Here is an 18,177-nt window from a genome sequence, read left to right on the forward strand (position 1 = left end):
TACCTGCGTGCCTCATCTCAGCCCCTGTCCCTTGGCCTATCCTTTGGCTAATGGAGGCTAGCAAGACTATGCCACTAGTCCTCAATAGTGATGGAAGTACGCAGCCTTGCGGGGGTGGGGGGGCGCTCTAGGACACCATTCAAAAGGAACACTCATTCCATGTCACTGATTGAGCTAAGGAAAGACAAGACACCTTTAGCTCAAACATGGGCAGACTGGGCTGGGTTTTGGTGATGGAGGAATAGACATGTCTCTCACTCCAGGAAGAGATAGGCCTGAATGCCTCGACCTAATTCTAAATCGTAGGGATCCTTGTGGGAAGCTTCACAGTCTGGCGTGTGCTGAGTGAATGTTGAGTGAGTGAAGGATTATGCTAGCTGGGCCTTGACCAAAGGTCATTGTTTCAGTTACCTCATTGTATCCTTTAACAAGACTAACCTTATACTGGCATCAAATCTGCTGAGGTGACTCAGAGTTCACGAGGTTATGAGGCTAACCCTTCGGACTGGGGAACAACTTGAGTGAAGACCAAAAAGCAGAAGACAGGGAGTCAGTGTGTCTGGAATTTGGAGGAAGCAGCTTGGGTGAGGGCACGTGAGTTCTGCTCTCCCTACGGGAGGAGCCATCGTAGTGTGAGCAGGGCAAGATTCAATCTGAGGAAGCAGAGTGATCTCTCAGGGGACTGTTGAGAAGACAGGAAAGAGAGGACAGGCAAGAACGTCCTTTGTTGGCGCGCAGTTGGGTCATAAGTGACTGCTCCCTTCCAAGCAGAGCTCTTGATGCCTCTAGTCAAGGCAGAGGGCAGGAGATATGGGAAAGAAGAGTGGAGAAATGAAACCGCCTTTGCTGAGTTCAAAGGACCTCTCCACTGGGATGGTGGGACGTAAGAGTCTGTCGGGACCAGCACTGAGCTTCCGTTAGTAGTTGCTTTGAGAACCCTAATATAGAAGTTTTAATAGTGAAAAGGGGGGTGTAGAAGAAGGTACAGTTGGAGGCTTGGAAATCTTCCTTTGTGGTTAAAGGCAGAGGAGAAGAGTTACTGACAAAGGCCCGGGGCCGAGGAATGCAGACACACAGGGACTCTGGAGGCTTAGGATTGGGCAGAAGGGAAAAAGGGGGTTGAAAATGCAGGGCCCGAGAGAGGATGCTCTCGCTTTTGTTTTTGCAGTGGAGGTGGAGACCATTCTGGTCCATCTACTGGCTTTTCCTCCTCTTTCAAATCTGAGCAGCATCTGAACTATTCTTACTGTGGGTTCCTCTGGGACTAGCTGTACCAGTAGTGGCAGTAGCGTGGCTCAGCTGACACCTGGCATTTATACAAACTCTTACAGTGTGACAAGGTTCCTATCATCCTTTATAATTTTTTCATGTATTTATGAGAGAACTGCAGATAATAGAGTTTCAGTTCAGATTCTGATAAATAAATGTAAGCCTACACTTTAAGCAACATCATTTTCCCTACTTTTGTTCCGTGTAGCCTTCTGTCATATTGGTCCCCATCTCACAGATGAGGAAAATGAGACCTCAAGTTTGGAAGGCCTAAGCACTTGCTCTTCCACTCTGACTCACTGTACTTTCCAAAACCCACCCATGGGTTGAGTTTTTTTGTTGCACACTGAATTTCACAAAGTATCTCCCAGGCTTTGTGCTGTTTGGTACAACGGCCCTGTAAGGGTGGACACCATCTCTTCCTGCTTTACAGATGGTGACACTGAAGCTCAAGGTAACCAACAACTCTCCCAAGTTCATGCCTTTAGTACATGCCTTTTCTGAAGCACAGATTCAATTTCTAAAGCACAGGCCCCTTTCCACATCTCTCTGTCTCATATCTTTCTTCCTCAGGATGAGATGTACGTGCTTAAGCTTGTCCTAAAAGGCAGCCTGCTTGAGTTTTGGTCCCTTCTTACTCTACAGTCTGTCACCTCTTCCAGTCATAGTAGCATACCTATTCATGTGTTCTCTGTCATTGCTTGTGCCACCCCTACTGGGATGTTTGGTAAAGCTCTGAAATCGCTGAGGGCAGGGCCAGCATCTGCTTAACAGCGTCGCTCATGGTGGGCATGAGGAACCAGAGGATCTGAGTGGATGAACATTTTGAACTTGGAGTTAACCTTCCCAGTGCTCCTTTGTTAGCCATGCTTCTGGAGAATAACGGCCTCCTGGGGCACTGCTGAAGGGTCTTTACGGAAGTTTTTATTTTTATTTTTTGGTTTTTCAAGACAGGGTTTCTCTGTGAAGCCTTGGCTGTCCTGGACTTGCTTTGTAGACCAGGCTAGCCTCGACCTCACAGCGATCCACCTGCCTCTTTCTCCCAAGGGCTGGGATTAAAGGCATGCGCCTCTACGCTCGGCTATAGAAGTTTTTAATTCTGTTTATAACTCCCTTTGTGGTTCCTTTTGGAAGGAAGGAAGCTATGGGTTTGAGTTATTGCCTCTTGGAGCCTGTAGACTAAATGCTCTTGAATCTAGCTATCCCCCTTTTTCCTATAGGTAGTCAATATCGGTGTGGAAGCATGGACGTCATTGGGCCTTCTGCTTTGCAGCCTGGAGAAAGAGCCTCAAGCTGCCTACAGGAGGCCATGCCAAGGCCCTCAGATAGCTTACAACTGGTAAGCTTAACACCGGCCATCAATTCTGTGCTTATTTAAGGCTATCAAGGATAGGATGACTAGAGATGTGAATTGCTGGGCTCACACCTTGTGGCCTCTGTTCAGTTTTTTGAGCTGTTAATCTCCAAGCTGTTATCTCATTTCTTTAAGACTCCAAATAACTGCAAGGGGTGGATTGGTTTGCTGTGGGGGGGGGGGCAGGGGAGGGGGGTTTAGAGGTGTAAAGTTACTTAAGTTTAAGACATAAGAGTTTGTATTGAGGATTCTAACTTTATTTTATTTTTTTTAGGATTCTAACTTTAAATGTGTCACTTTTGCCAGCTTGCCGTGTTGTATCTGCCCTACAAGGGTTAACATACCCAGAATAGACCGTCCCCATTTTCTTAAAAAAAAAAAAAAAAAAGAGTTCTCTTGAAAAAGCTTGACTTTCACTATCAATTACATTTTTACACACTTATCAACCACAAAAAGGAAAAGAAAAGGAAGAAAGAAACTATGATAGAGTTGAAACTTTCAAATATTAATTTTACAAGCTCTTTCATGATTCATGTATTCTTTTGGCTGCGTTCTATCCTTTCTTATCATCTAATATTACCATTTCTTAGCCTTCTTCCTAAATGTTATACTATATTCACACTTACACCTGTACACACACACACACACACACACACACACACACACACACACACAGGACAGACACACAGGACAAAGGCTAGGAATTATGTCCCAGAGTCCCTGTCCTATTTCTCCAGTCTCTCTCTGGCTGAATTGTTCTCACAGTTTTTGCACAGCATAGGCTATATGGCTGAGGTTTTCTTAGAAGTCATTTTCTCTCTCCTTTATCTTCTTCCTCCTTTCCCTCCCCACCTCAGTTTTGTGTTTTGTTTTTGGTGGTCTGAGGACCGAATCCAGGGCTTTATGCTAGTGGAGTGCTTTCTCTCTCAGCTACCTCCCCAGCCTTCCCTTCATCTTGACTAAGATTTAGAAGCCTTTGCATGCCACATCCTGAAGCAGAAAATGCTTATGTAAACCGTTTCCTCCATTTCCTCATCAGAAAAACAGAGAAAATAACTTCAATTGTTTGAATTCTCTCCTTAAATTAAAACAAAGAAACAAACAAACAAAACTTCCTGGAGATAAAAGATCTGCCCAGTGTCCATGGAGCTTTGTTGGATCGCTCTATACTTTTCTGTCTTGTTCTGACATGTTCTTACTAGGTTCATTATCCAGCTGTGGCGGCATTACTGTAACTGAATTTCACACACGCACACACCCTTTCTCCGTTGTGTAACCTGTGCCTCAGACCTGGCTGTTTCCTCTGTGTTCAGTTCGTAGCTGGGCCCAGAAATGAGCAGTGACGACCTTGCCAGGCCTTTCTCCCAGTCACATCCCTTCTCACTTGCCCTTCGCCCCAGAGACCCTGGCACAGGTCCCACGTCTGTACTGGCTTTCCTGGGGAAGCCAGGGTGAGCACTCAGCACCTCAGGCTCCACTTTGGAAGCCCTTTTCATAGCTTTAGGTTGGGGAGGGCAATCACATGTCCCTTGCTAGACTTTGGGGAAGTCCCTTTTTGTTACCTGAGGGTGTGGAATCAGGCCTTCCGGCATGATGGTGTCCTATGCACTGAGGAAAGAGCCCTTGCCTCCTGGAGCATGCCTCTGTGGGAGCTGTTGTTGTGGCATTGATTTTAGTCCTCACAGCATCCTTGCTGTCTTTGCATTGTGACTTGATAGAGAGGGTCGCTGGCTCAAACAGGTGACTGATGTGACAGGTACAGCAAGCTCATTAAAACAGCACGGAGAAGCCAGGCATGGTGGCACGTGCCTTTAATCCCAGCACCCGGGAGGCAGAGGTAGGCAGATCTCTCTGAATTTGAGGCCAGCCTGGTCTATAAAAAGAGTCCAGGACAACCAGGACTAGACTACAAGAGGATCCCTGTCCCAAAAACCCAAAAAAGCAAAAACAAAAACAAACAAGCAAGCAAACAAACAAAAAACCCAGCACAGAGGCCACATACATACTCCAATGCCGTTCTCCCCACTCTTATGCATGATGCCCAGTGGGGGGCAGAAAGGGGAAGTAGTTCTGGCTTCTCCTGGATGGTTTATACCCCACTGGAGTCTACCAGAGAAGTCGCCCTGTTGTGTAGGGGGAGGGGACTGAGGTTTGGCCATCTCATAGTCTCTCCTCGTGAATGTCTCAGTGAACCCAAAGGGAGAAAGAGGAAGAAAACTATTAATCTGCCCAAGCCATTAACCTGTCCATGTTCCCACTGTTTTTCTTTTTCTTTTTTTCCTCCCAGACAGAGTTTTGCTGTGTAATAGCCCTGGCTGTCCTGGAACTTTCTTTTTAGCCAGGCTGGCCTTGAACTCATAGAGATCTGCCTGCCTCTGCGTCCCCCTGATGGTGCACGCCTTTGGCCCAGCTGTTCCCGCTGTTTTCATCAAGCGATGCTACAATACTCCCCATCTGAACAATGCCTTTCCACTTTCATGGACTCTGCAATCACCACCCTGCTTTTTGGGTTTTGGGTTTTTTTTTTGGTTTTTTTGTTTTGAGATAGGGTCTCAACATGTAGCCTTTGACTGGCCTATATACCAGGCTGTCTCCCTCTTAATCCTTAGGTCACCTCAACTATCCACCTCACAAATCCTAGGACCTGTTCAGAGCCAGCTGCTTGCCATGGTCCTGGGGCAGAGTGAGGACTGAAGTTTTCTCTTGCTTCCTGTGTGTGGTTTTTTTTAAATTTTTATTATTACCTTTGGTTCTTTTCAGAGGAGGTGCTAGTGTTTTGTTTAACCAAGCTTCCCATTGGTATGGGAACATCTTTGTAGTCAGATCAACCTGGTTCACAATCCACCCTGCCACTTCAGAGCTTCCTGGGCTGGGCAGATGGCTTGCATTCTCCAAGCCACAGCTTCCTCGTTTATTACACAGAATCAACCACTCCTAATGTGCATGGGGTCTGGAAGCATCTGTCCCAATGTAAGCATATAACAGGATGTCTTAGACTGCGGGTAGGATTATTTGCCTCCTTAGGGAACTATTTTCCTGGTTTTTCATAAAGAGGGATTGGGGTTGAGTCCTTGCCTGCCTTTCTCACCCTACTCTCTTTAGAGGAACATTATTATTTAGGTGCCTAAGTTGCTTCACAGATTTGAGACCAGCTTGGGGCAAAGAATCTTCAGAGAAGAATTCCTGTGCTCCAGGAGATGGGGCCTCAGAAAAAAATCTAATCTGGGGGAAAGATGGAACTCTCGAGCTGTGGCCTATCAACAAATAATGGGGCTCCTTTGGTGGATGAACAAGAGCGTCATCCAAGGGTCTTGCTACAGTGACAACATGAGATGTCACACCCTTTACCTTCTCTCACCCTCTCAGCCTTCCCATCAGACTCTGATCTACTCCCAGGCCAGTGCTCCCCCAAACCCATCCCCTTGCTCTGGAGAAAACCATTTTATTCTCTTCCCTCAGACCTTTAGATGACCAATTCTCTTCCTTGACTTAGGTCACACCTGTGAGACCTCCTCCACTCATGTATACAGACGTGTATCTCCCCGGTCACACATTTCCAATCCCGCCTCTCCATTTTCAGTAGCCACCATCAGTACTAGAACTGTCCACAACCATACAGTGTTGACTCTGTCTCCCACAAGACAGCAGAGCTCAGCAGAGCAGGCCTTGTTTGGTTGTATGGTGGCCTGTGTCTGCAGTAGTGCTGGGACAGGGCCTTAGTCGATGTGTTGGGAAGAGCGGCCAACTGAAGGAAAGGCCAAGCTTCTGTTCTGTGATCTCTGCATATTCCTGAGGTGGGCTTCTCCAGGCTGTGTAGTCTGTGAGAGGGTTGGGAGGCAAGCACTAGAGTGTGAAGTTTGTTCATACATTTGTGCACTCATTGATAGCATGCAAAGAGCTACAGAACTCTTGCTCTGGAGAATGGGAAAGCAGTGACAGTGGCAGGAGAGCGGCTTCATCAGACCTTACATTTACAAGTGCTAGATCGTCGGGGTAGAGAACGGAGGAGCTGAGGGGAAGTCACCAGGGTAGGGGCACAAAGAGGGAGATGGTTTTTCTTCCTTAGAACCTTTGGCAAGTGCAGGAGCTTGGGGCAGGCTTTGAACAGCGAGAGAGCCAAGGTGTGAGAAGTGACAAGGAGGGGAACTGCAAGACCAGTGAGGCTCAGGGAGACTAGAGCAGGAAGCGGAGGCCTAAGGCTAAGACGTTAAAAAGGTACATCAGACAGAACAGTTCTCAGTCCCCGCTGAAGTTGGAAAATGGCGCCCTCCCAGTATTGGCTTGCTTCTTCCTAGGTGCAGGAATGCTTGCAACAGTTCAAGGTGACAAGGACACAGCTGCAGCAGATCCAAGCCCGTCTTCTGTGCTCCATGGAGCAGGCACTGAAGGGACAGGACAGTCCTGCCCCTTCTGTCCGGATGTTGCCCACATATGTGGGATCCACGCCACATGGCACTGGTGGGTAGCACAGACTAGAACGGGTGGCCAGACATGGAGAATGTGTTCTGATATGGGGGAAGGGGAACTTCCTTTCCTCTGCCCAACATCTCTAGAGCCTCTTTGACTGGACTTCTCAGACTTTGGAAGATTTCCTGGGAGGCAGGCAGCTTTGGTGTTGCCAACTGCATGTCTTTCTAAGACCTGTTTGCTCTCTAGAGCAAGGAGACTTCCTGGTGCTGGAGCTAGGGGCCACAGGAGCCTCACTCCGTGTGTTGTGGGTGACACTGACAGGCACCCAAGAGCATAGGGTGGAGCCCAAGAGCCAGGAGTTCATGATTCCTCAAGAGGTGATACTAGGTACTGGCCAGCAGGTGAGCCGTCCCTGTGCATCCCTGGGGGCCTGAGACTTGGTTGGGTGGCTGGGGCTCAGGTGCTTAGAGCTCAGTCCTCATCTTGTTCCCATAGCTCTTTGACTTTGCTGCCCGCTGCCTGTCTGAATTCCTCGATGCACACCCCATGGAGAATCAGGGTCTGAAGCTTGGGTTCAATTTCTCTTTTCCTTGTCACCAGTCGGGCTTGGACAGGGTGAGGCATGGGGGCACGGGGGGGTCAGTGAGTGCAAAGAGACTGCAGTCCTTGTGAAGGCCATGAGGGGGGAAAAAATAACCCTGCTTTTCTGCCTCCAGAGCACCCTCATTTCCTGGACAAAAGGTTTTAGGTGCAGTGGTGTGGAAGGCCAGGATGTGGTCCAGTTGCTAAGAGATGCCATTCAGAGGCAGGGGGTAAGTGAAGGTCAGGGTGATGGAGAGCTGCCCCTGCTGGCCTGGGCTTGGCATTCGGAGGTTATGTCTGCGTTTCTGGGAGGTCCTGCTTTCCTTTCCTTTGTGCAGCCTTTGTCCAGTTTGACCCTGAGGTTAATGTTGCTTCCATAGTAAAGCTAAGAGCGACTCACAAAACAATCATGCCCTGGGGGAGGGTTTGGGAGAGGAACAGGACATGGAAAAGCCTATGACCCAGCCCTCAAGACCCTCACTTGTAGAAGGGAAGACTGCCCCTGTGTTCAGATGACTGTAGTAGCAACAGAGGGTGCAGGGAAGTAACACTTTGTCTCGTGCTTGAGTGGAGGCCTGCGAAGAAGTGTACATGTCAGAATCTCTATGCTCTAGAAGGCCGGTCCTTTTGGACTAACCCCAAGGTATTGGCTAGAAGTCAGGTTAAGAAGTCAGGTTTGGGGTGTCAGGCCAGGGTGTGGGTGAAGCAAGCACAGATCAGTTTTCCAGCAGGCATTCAGCTGTGGGACCTTCTTGTTGGTCTTACGGGTAGGAGCATCTGTGACCCCGAGAGCCTGAGTGGGGGAGGGGATGGAAGGGGCCCAGGTGTCCGTGTGGGGCATGCAGACACTTCATGGGCTCTGGGTGTCTCCTCCAAGGCCATGGCCCTCTAGCTACCCCAGGCTGGCTCTGACTCTCTGTTCTCTCCATTGCCCAGACCTACAGTATTGATGTGGTGGCCATGGTGAATGACACAGTGGGCACCATGATGGGCTGTGAGCTGGGCACTGGGCCATGTGAGGTCGGCCTTATTGTAGGTGAGCCGTGGGCTGTTTGTACTGAAGGGTGGTAGCTGCTTGGTGGGCAGGCTCTGATGGGGTCCTTCCTGCCAGACACTGGTACCAATGCATGTTACATGGAGGAGGCACGGCATGTGGCAGCTCTGGATGAGGACCGAGGCCGCACCTGTGTCAGCATTGAGTGGGGCTCCTTCTATGATGACGAGGCCCTAGGGCCAGTATTGACCGCCTTCGACCGTGCCCTGGACCATGAGTCCCTGATTCCTGGTGCTCAGAGGTGATGGCCTGGCGGTTTCCCTGACTCTGTTCTAGGCTCTGTCGTATCACTGCTCTAGCCTACCTCTTCTGCTCTTGGGCCTTTACCTTTCTGTCCCTTTGAGGGTCCTAGACAAGACTTGAAAAGAAAGGCCTTAGAATGCTAGAAAGGCCTTAGAATGCTTTTCTTCAAGTCAGCCCTGGCAGGTTGAGAATCAGGCTGAGTTAAGTTGTCGCCTACTTTCCAGGGTCCTGTTGCCTTCCCTAAATGTAACCCAAAGGGCTGGAAAGGATAAACCCACTTGTCCTCTGGGAGGCCACTTGTTTCTGGAGTCCTTTGTCTGGCACCTTGGAGGAAGTGATTCCTCTTTGAGAGCTCAGGTGGGCTGGGGGGTTAAGAAGGGCTTTCCCCAGTCACCCTTTCCACTGTAGGTTTGAGAAGATGGTTGGGGGCCTGTACTTGGGTGAACTGGTACGGCGGGTGCTGGTCCACTTGGCCCAGCATGGGGTTCTCTTTGGCGGCTGCACCTCTCTTGCATTGCTGAGTCAAGGCAGCATCCTCCTGGAACATGTGGCTGAAATGGAGGAGTAAGTAAGGGAGGCATGCAGCTTAGACAGGGGACAAGGGGAGTCTGCTTGGAAGACGCTAAGGTTACCTCTCCCCAAGGTAGCTGTGGGGCTTTCATGGGATGGGGGGAGCTACTAGGTTGCCTAAGCCCCAAATCAGCAGCACCCCATGTGTCTCCTGCCTTCTCCTTGCAGCCCCACCACTGGAACAGCCCGTGTCCACACAATCCTGCAGGACCTGGGTCTGAGCCCACAGGCCTCAGATGCTGAGCTTGTGCAGCATGTGTGTGCGGCTGTGTGCACACGGGCTGCCCAGCTCTGTGCTGCTGCCCTGGCTGCAATCCTGTCCCGCCTCCAGCGCGGCAGGGAGCAGCAGACCCTGCATGTGGCTGTGGCCACAGGAGGGCGAGTGTTTGAACGGCATCCCAGGTATTATGAGAACAGGATCCTACGTGAGCAGGTAGCATACATGTGTGCTTTGTAGGATATACATCCAGAGGGCCTTCTGGGATCATGTGTGCAAGCTGTGGATGTGAATGGCAGCGTGAGAGTTGGGCTAGGCTGTGGGAGGCCAGGAGGCATGCGAGGAAAGAAAAGTGTTTCTTTGTGTGTGTGCCGGGGAGAGGGGCGCTGAGGGCAGTGGATGTGTGGTGGCTGCTACCAAGGAACAGGGTTAGGCCTGAGTTCATTTAACATGATAAAATCTAGGGCTCCAGCAGGCCATGAAGTTCAGATACCAAGCTGAGTGCGCCTGGTGTGTTGGTGTAGGTTCCACCGCACCGTAAAGGAGACGGTAATGCTCTTGGCCCCAGAATGTGACGTCTCCTTCACCCCCTCTGTGGATGGTGGCGGCCGGGGTGTGGCAATAGTGACAGCTGTGGCTGCCCGCCTGGCTGCCCACAGGCGCATCCTGGAGGAGACCCTGGCACCATTTCAGTTGAACTTTGAGCAGCTGATAGCGGTGCAGGCACAAATGCGGGAAGCCATGATCCGGGGGCTTCAAGGAGAGGCCTCCTCCCTGCGAATGCTGCCCACTTACGTACGAGCCACACCTGATGGTAACGGTGAGCACCTGGCCTGAGTGTGGGCCTGGGATGTGGGCTCCTGTGAGTCACAGTGTGTGCTAGGGCTGGAGCCACCGTTTTTCTCTTAGTACTGAGCATCTCTGTCCCACAGAGCGTGGTGATTTCCTGGCCTTGGACCTAGGGGGCACCAACTTCCGGGTCCTATTGGTACGTGTGGCCAAAGGCAGTGTACAGATCATCAACCAGGTCTACTCTATCCCTGAGTGTGTCGCCCAGGGCTCTGGACAGCAGGTACTCACAGTTTGGGTCCTGACCATAGAGGTGGAGAAGGTGGGAGAGAGTCACCCCCTTGACACGCCCTACCCTGCAGCTCTTTGATCACATTGTGGACTGCATCGTGGACTTCCAGCAGAGGCAGGGCCTGAGTGGACAGAGCCTACCCCTGGGCTTCACCTTCTCTTTTCCATGCAGGCAGCTGGGCCTAGACCAGGTAAGGGAATACGTCCAAGTGATTGCCAAGGGCCTCCAACCCACATGTCCTTAACGAGGGGTGGGGGCGGGGTCAACACAACCTGAGTAGGGGAATAGCACTGCTGAGCTGGACTGTATGCAACCCTGGCTTCCACCTAAGATGGTGTGCCCATGGTTAGGGTAGGAAGCATTTGAGAATAGCACTGGCCTAAGCTGGTGCTGACAGAAGATACATTGCCTAGTCTAGGCACACGTCTGGTGTTCCTCCAGGCCTCTGGTGTTCCTCCAGGCCTCTGGTGTTCCTCCAGGCCTCTGGTGTTCCTCCTGCCTCTGGTGTTCCTCCAGGCCTCTGGTGTTCCTCCAGGCCTCTGGTGTTCCTCCAGGCCTCTGGTGTTCCTCCAGGCCTCTGGTGTTCCTCCTGTCTCTGGTGTTCCTCCTGTCTCTGTGTTCCTCCTGTCTCTGGTGCTCCTCCAGGCCTCTGGTGCTCCTCCTGTCTCTGGTGTTCCTCCAGGCCTCTGGTGTTCCTCCAGGCCTCTGGTGTTCCTCTAGGCCCCTGGGTTCTGTCTGTTGTGTTCTGCCATATCTCTGGTATTCCACCTTTAGGAAGCAGCATTTGTTCTCCAGAAGAGGCTTGAGGTTACAAGCATCTTTGCTTGGTTCTTCTTAGCTTGACACAGTGCTGTGTGCCTAATCTAGGTGGCAGAGTGATAATCATAGTTCAAACCTACTCAAGCTACATCAAGTCCTTCAGCATGTGTGGTAGAAGTCTCAATGCATGCCTCTCACATCTGGCATTGGAACAGCTAGCCTTAGGTCTCTTATCCAAGCTCCTGGGAAACTCAACTCCTCTGGTTTCTGTCTGGAAGCTTCTCATGCTGAGGAGCCTACTGTCCTTGAAGGCCTCTGCTATATCCTTAGCTCTTACGGCCACCATGACCTTTATCTGCCCATCATCCTGCAGTCTGTTTGGCTCCAGGTCTAACATGCTCACTTCCTTTAACTGTTCTCCACAAGATATCTGAAGTGTGTCTTAGTGTACAAGTCTGAGCATACAAAAAATGTAGCCTAATTGACTTTATTTATTTATTGCAACTGAATATAATTTGTGTGTTGAGCCCATATTCTTGCTGGGAATATAGTTCAATAGGTGAATGCTCAGGGTTTTTTGTTTTGTTTTTGTTTTTTTTAAGACAGGGTCTCTCTGTGTAGCCTTGGCTGTCCTGGACTTGATTTGTAGACCAGGCTGGCCTTGAACTCACAGAGACCCACCTGCCTTTGCCTCCCGAGTGCTAGGATTACAGGCGTGCACCATGGTGCCCAGCTGGCAGTTGAACACTTGTATGTGCTGGTCCTTCACGGTGCCACTTTCCTTTGACAGCTGTAGTTCACTCCCACTCTCTTACCCTCTCCCTCAGAAATACACAAAGAAAAAGTACAGCCCTTTCCAGGCACAGTTCCTCTCCTTGGCACTGGTGCTCTGCTGCTCACAATGAAGATGTGTCTGTCTTGCCCTGGCCTGTCCTTGCCCAGGTGTCTGGCTTTTCAACTCACCCTTTACCCTTCTAGAACAATGGATGGAATTTCACACTGAAATGGCTGTGCCTAACTCTGAGACTCTCTTCCTTAGAAGTGACTCTTGGAACTTTTCTTTGACAGGGTGGGATTTGCTGACATCTGAGCCCCTCAAGCTCCTCCGCCCTCCTTCCTACACGCGGCAGTCATTCTGCCAGCTCTCCTCATCCCTAGCCCCACTACAAAGGGCCATTCCTTCTGAGCAAACATCTTAAACCAGTCAGACCCTCAAACCATCTGAGCATTCTAGAACTAATAATGGAAGACATAGGTCGAATCGTTATTAATAGGTCTCTTCACATTGAAAGCTTCCTAGGGAGTTGAGAGGGGAAGAGAGCAAGGCCTTCAACCATGGGGCAAAGTGGACAAGGAATCCTGTGTGGGAAGGGCAGAGACAGCGTGCTTCTGATGCGACACAGAATTTGGGAGGCTGAGTGGCATTTGTGTCTGCTTGATTTCATCCTAGGGCATCCTCCTGAACTGGACTAAGGGGTTCAATGCATCAGGCTGTGAGGGCCAAGATGTCGTACATCTATTACGGGAAGCCATTAGGCGCAGACAGGTAGGCGCCTACCTCCAGGGGTGCTTTTGGGGCTGTGAAAGGCCTGGAGGGGAGCAAAGTATCATTCGCTTCCTTGAGGGGAGAAAAGGGGCCCTCTACAATAGAGACCTCTGAGTCCAGTGCTAGTTGCCATGACAACTATGTTGCCCAGCAACTAGCAGCATCCTTTTGTATGCAGGCTGTGGAGCTGAATGTGGTTGCCATTGTCAATGACACGGTGGGGACCATGATGTCCTGTGGCTATGATGATCCCCGTTGTGAGATGGGCCTCATTGTTGGTAAGGAGGGTCTTGTCCTTTGTGTTCCCAGTGCCTGACAATTCATTGCCTTCTGCTGATTCCTTAGGTTGGACATTTCTCTGACCTTGGGGATATGGGATTATTTCTGTATGACCTGATAGAATTCTGGGCCATTGTCCTGAGCCAGGAGTCTGAAACTAGGATGTTTACTTCAATTTGGCTATTGATTTAGTCACTGAATCTTTCTGGGCCTCAGTTTGCCCATTTGGTAAACGATTTTCTACTAGACCGGCTGTGCTGCTCTGACCTGTATGACCTTGGGCAACTCACTAGAGTCTCTGTTTCTTTCCCTTAAGGGGAAATGAGAAGAGACCAGACATAGTACAGTGCCCAGGCCATGGTGCATGCTCAGTGTTTGAAACTGGGGAGGGGACTGCAGATTAGTGGCTTGTGAGGGCTCTTTAGATGTCGGGAGTCTAAGACAGAGGCAAGCTCTTGCCCTGGAGCTATCTGGCATCTGGATGAAGGGGCCTGAAGACACATGAAGAAAAAGGAAGTCTATCTTCTCAGAACTGAGCATCCAGAGGGGACGGAGCCCAGAACAGCCTGTGGCACTTACAGTTGACTCTGCCCCACACACAAGGGCAGACAGGCTAAGATCAGAGAGGAACCAGTCCTGAACAAGTGGGAGATAAACCTTAAAGGAGGGCTCTCTGAGTGTGAGATGCCACTCATGGACTGGAGACTTTTGAACATAGGCTGTGATACTGGCTTAGGAGAGGTGTAAACTCTTAGAGAAATCCCAGGTGGGGCCATCAAGAGGCTCAGAGCTGGAAACGTAGTGAGGAGGAGGGAGTGCCTTTCCCTCTCTGTTTCACACGTATTACTTCCTCTGTGAGTCTTGGAGGCAAAAAAGCCTCCTCAGTGTCCCAGTGCTCCCACAATGCTCTTCTCTTTGTTTCCATTAGGACCTGTGGAAGTACTATCAGAGAAAGCCATTCACTGTCTAACTTCTGGCCAGATGGTGGGGGCCCTTAGGTCAGCGTTCTGTGTCCCCAGCTCCTCGCCTACTCCAGTTAGCTTGATTAAAGGCATACTCAGCAATCAGGAAACTTCAGCGTCTTACCAGCATTAGAGTGGAGCCAACACCGATCTCTCCAGGGATGACATGGTTGATGGCTACATAGGAGCCCTTTTGGATAGCTTGGGAGATGCCCTAATGTTGGTACTTGTAGTGGGAGCAGAGGATGTTCTGAGGCTTTGGTATTGACAAGGACTGCACCAGAAATGTCAGAAAGCACCTTGGCCCTGGCCTGTCTACAGGAACTGGCACCAATGCCTGCTATATGGAGGAGCTCCAGAACGTGGCAAGTGTGGCTGGGGACTCAGGCCACATGTGCATCAACATGGAGTGGGGTGCCTTTGGGGATGATGGCTCACTGGACATGCTCAGCACCTGCTTTGATGCTAGTGTGGACCAGGCATCCATCAATCCAGGCAAACAGAGGTATGGCTTAGGCCCAGTGTGGTGGGCAGCGGACGGCACGGGGGGAGCATGGCTGATGGGGTCCTCTGCCGCACGGATGTGCACACACCTTCGTACAGGTTTGAGAAGATGATCAGCGGCATGTACCTGGGGGAGATCGTTCGCCATATCCTCCTGCATTTAACCAGTCTTGGAGTTCTCTTCCGGGGCCAGAAGGCTCAATGCCTTCAGACAAAGGACATCTTCAAGACCAAGTTTCTCTCTGAGATTGAAAGGTGCCTGTACTACAAGGCAGTCCGTTGTGGGGCATGCTGGGCGCTGCTGGCAGTGGTGGGAACCGGTGTGGAGGATGAAGTGGCAGAGACCTTGAGAGGGAAGGAGCTAATTCTCTATTCTGTTCCCTCCTGGCCCCAGTGACAGCCTGGCCCTGCGCCAAGTCCGAGCCATCCTGGAGGATCTGGGGCTGACTCTGACCTCTGATGATGCCCTGATGGTCCTAGAGGTGTGTCAGGCAGTGTCTCGGAGGGCTGCCCAGCTCTGTGGGGCCGGTGTGGCTGCCGTGGTGGAAAAGATGAGGGAGAACCGTGGCCTGCAGGAGCTGACAGTGTCTGTGGGAGTAGATGGGACCCTCTACAAGCTACACCCCCAGTGAGTCTGGGCAGTGGGTCAGGGTGGGTGGCATGGCCAGGTGGGCTAGGCTGGCCTGGGCTCATTCACCCCCTTCCCCTCACAGCTTCTCCAGGCTGGTGTCAGCTACAGTTCAGAAGCTAGCCCCTCGCTGCGCGGTTACCTTTTTGCAATCGGAGGATGGGTCTGGCAAAGGTGCAGCTTTGGTCACTGCTGTTGCCTGTCGCCTGACCCAGATGGCCCATGTCTGAGGGAATCTCTGCCAAGAACAACTGGATCTCACTGGGCTAAGCTTCAGCCTCCCCTGACCCTCTGGCAGGCCCAGCTACCTACAACTCCCAAAGAAACCCATGTGTGGCCCCCTTATAACCATCTGCCCACACCCACTGGATTTCTGAGAGAACTAACACTCTGTTTAGCAATATATATATATAATTTATTTACATTCACGTCCGCTAAAATCCCTACGTGCCCCGGCAGCCGGGCAAGGCTGTGTACATAAGGCCAAGTGTAAGTGCATGAACGCACTTAAGACAGAGTCAGGACACAAGCTTCACATAACAGGCCCCACACAGGGGCATTGGCCAGCCCCAGGAACGGGCATGCCACGGCACACACACTTGCCATTGTACAGCCCGGGACTCCCATTGCATATTCACACGCCCCGCTGGGCAGGGCACCTCGAGGCTGGGGACAGGGAAAGGATCAGGGAAGAGCCATCGGGTGTCCCTGGGTGGGTGGGAGAAGGGCAGCATGTGAGAGGCAGATGTGTACCGACACCGGGTGTGAGAGACGTGAGCAGCCTCCAGGTGCACAGCATGAGATGTGTGTAGTGGGGGGGGAGGGTCCTGCATGACCTGGGAGAAGGGTGCGTGTGAGATGAGCACACAAGGCATGCACGAACACATGCCTGTGTGGTGATCGTGTGCCTGAATCCAAGGGCCAGCCCCTGTCCAGCTGGGGCCCTTAGTCCCCCAGGCTTGAAGCCAGGCCCCTCAAATATACCCCTACCCAGCAGGCACAGAAATGTTTGCATAAGGCCCACCTCAGGCAGGAGCTCTGGGGGCCATGTCCCAAGCCCAGCATGTGTGCGCATGCCGTGTGTATGCGGGGCCCCTGGCAAGGGACAGGAGGAGAGGTAGCATCACACGCATACACACACACACACAGATGGGCTGGGCTCAGCCCAGGCTCCAGGCACTGTCCACTCTGGGCCCTGGGACCAGGGCAGAGTAAGAGCAGGTGGCGATACCAACCTGGCCAGGCAGGCCATGGAGGGATGGAGTTTGGGCAGGGTCTGAAGGACCAGCATCAAGGGACAACTTCAGCCAGGAGGGGGCCTGTCCAAGCAGCTCTCCCCGGGTGTGGGGGTAGGGCCCCTGTCTGGCTTTTGCCCGTCCCTGGCAGGTGCCAAAGCTGGTGAGAGTGTAGGCGTCAAAGGCCTGGCTAGTCTCAGCACTCGGCCTCTGACACTGTGAAGAGGCCGGCATCTGGCTGGCCCAGTCCGGCCACCGCTGCCGCCAGCTGGCCGAGGTTGCCGTTGGGGAAGTGCCGTGCCTCCCATAGGTTGAGGATCATGGCTGTGGGGCTGGGCTTGGAGGCAAAGAAGCTAAGATGGCTACAAAGAAAAGGCAGGCAGCCTGTCAGTAGTCTAGCCTCGCTCCAGGCTGCCCTGCCCGGCCTAAGCAATGGCAGGCATCCCCTCCAATACGCCGCCAGTGCGGTGGCAGCCTGTAAGCCTCCTCCTCGCCACCCCATTTGCCCAACCAGCCCGCCTCTGCCCATCTCTGCCCATCTCTGCCCACCTGTCCAGGTGAAGTTTCTGGGCTAGAGTCCGCCAGTCGGCACCCCGGCTGCAGGGTGGGTCCAGGCTGGTAATGATCTTCTGCCGAATGAGGAAGGGGATCTTGAAGGCACTGGGGCCCACCAGGGCTGGGACCCCCCCTTCACTCTCCAGAGCCAGCAGTTCAGCAAACCTCGTGTCCTGGATTGTGGAAAGTACGCAACAGGTTATCAGTTAGAAACTCTGACCACTGCTGCCTCTGCTGAGGGGGTTTCTAGACAACCCCAGACAATGGGGGCAGCAGGGGCACTGGGCACCCTCACCCTCATGTACCAGGGCCCTCCCTACCTTGTGGTCTCAGAGATGTGGTCACCTGGCCAAAGCCAATGTTAGAGAAAGCCGTCCCCTCCCCAGCACTATTGCTCTTAACTCACCACATAGCTCCTACTGCCAAAAACGCCCTTTCCCACCCTGCTGTCTGTCAAACTCCTGCTCCTGCTCATCCCATAGGCCCCACTGCAAGGTCCCCCTTTGGAGAAGCCCTCCAGGACCTCAGGCCAGCCCTACCTCCTCCTGTTCCCCATAACTCATCTGCACTTGCACCTGGGAGAAGCTGGGGGGGGCAGGGCGGGGAGCTGAGCAAGGCTGGTGGCCTGCGGGCAGCGAGGCCCAGAGGTGAAGCGTTTCTGGGGACGGTTGCCACTGGCAGCCCAACTCCTTTCTGCTCACCTTAGTGATGTTGAAGTTGATATTGAAGCTTTGCCCGTCGCCCTCCACCTGCCACACCCACACCTTGCAGGCCAGGTCGCTGGTGCTGGGGTTGATCCGCTCCAAGGTGAAGGTGCGGTGCACGTACTGCTGAGCGCCATTCCAGATGTGATAGAAAGGGATCTCCTGTGGAGAGGGACGAGGAGGAGGAGCATCAAACGTGCCCCCTGCCCCAGCCCCTGGAGCCCT

At 52.1% G+C, this 18,177-nt stretch overlaps 2 protein-coding genes and 1 pseudogene across 8 annotated transcripts in view; 2 read left to right on the forward strand and 1 right to left on the reverse strand.

The window, feature by feature from the left end:
• The window catches only part of LOC311605065 (small ribosomal subunit protein uS2-like), a 986,626-nt pseudogene that overhangs the window by 437,451 nt on the left and 530,998 nt on the right, over positions 1-18,177 (forward strand). The gene's annotated exons all lie outside the window — the stretch shown is intronic.
• Positions 898-15,880, forward strand: HK3 (hexokinase 3). 4 transcript variants are annotated; one of them, XM_084795758.1, is made up of 19 exons: positions 898-916; positions 2,490-2,608; positions 6,919-7,081; positions 7,280-7,434; positions 7,529-7,648; positions 7,750-7,845; positions 8,552-8,651; positions 8,727-8,910; positions 9,321-9,476; positions 9,651-9,884; positions 10,224-10,519; positions 10,632-10,771; positions 10,851-10,970; positions 12,990-13,085; positions 13,264-13,363; positions 14,648-14,831; positions 14,930-15,085; positions 15,225-15,458; positions 15,544-15,880. In XM_084795758.1, exons 2-19 carry the CDS (start codon positions 2,513-2,515, stop codon positions 15,686-15,688), a joined length of 2,775 nt encoding a protein of 924 aa, XP_084651884.1. In that variant the 5' UTR covers positions 898-916; positions 2,490-2,512; the 3' UTR covers positions 15,689-15,880. The 4 variants fall into 4 exon arrangements, with proteins under 4 accessions (XP_084651884.1, XP_084651882.1, XP_084651883.1 ...); XM_084795756.1 differs by lacking the exon at positions 898-916 and having other exon boundaries at positions 2,407-2,608; XM_084795757.1 differs by lacking the exon at positions 898-916 and having other exon boundaries at positions 2,407-2,608; positions 10,890-10,970.
• UNC5A (unc-5 netrin receptor A) overlaps positions 15,852-18,177 on the reverse strand; it is a 56,404-nt gene continuing 54,078 nt past the window's right edge. For all 3 annotated transcript variants that reach the window (XM_084795762.1, XM_084795761.1, XM_084795763.1), the window contains 3 exons: positions 17,950-18,114; positions 17,243-17,421; positions 15,852-17,055 (listed from right to left, as the gene is read on the reverse strand). In XM_084795762.1, coding sequence (XP_084651888.1) covers positions 16,890-17,055; positions 17,243-17,421; positions 17,950-18,114 — 510 coding nt within the window. In that variant the 3' untranslated portion in view covers positions 15,852-16,889. The remainder of the gene's footprint in view (positions 17,056-17,242; positions 17,422-17,949; positions 18,115-18,177) is intronic.

This window comes from Acomys minous (assembly GCF_964271855.1).
Source record: "Acomys minous genome assembly, chromosome: 9".
Taxonomy (NCBI): domain Eukaryota; kingdom Metazoa; phylum Chordata; class Mammalia; order Rodentia; family Muridae; genus Acomys; species Acomys minous.

Coding starts and splice junctions, on each gene's coding strand:
- HK3 (XM_084795756.1), top strand. CDS start 2,453: ATGCTCTTGAATCTAGCTATCCCCCTTTTTCCTATAGGTAGTCAATAT. Junction 7,649..7,749: donor ACCAGTCGGGCTTGGACAGG/GTGAGGCATGGG, acceptor TTCTGCCTCCAG/AGCACCCTCATTTCCTGGAC. Junction 8,652..8,726: donor TGAGGTCGGCCTTATTGTAG/GTGAGCCGTGGG, acceptor CCTTCCTGCCAG/ACACTGGTACCAATGCATGT.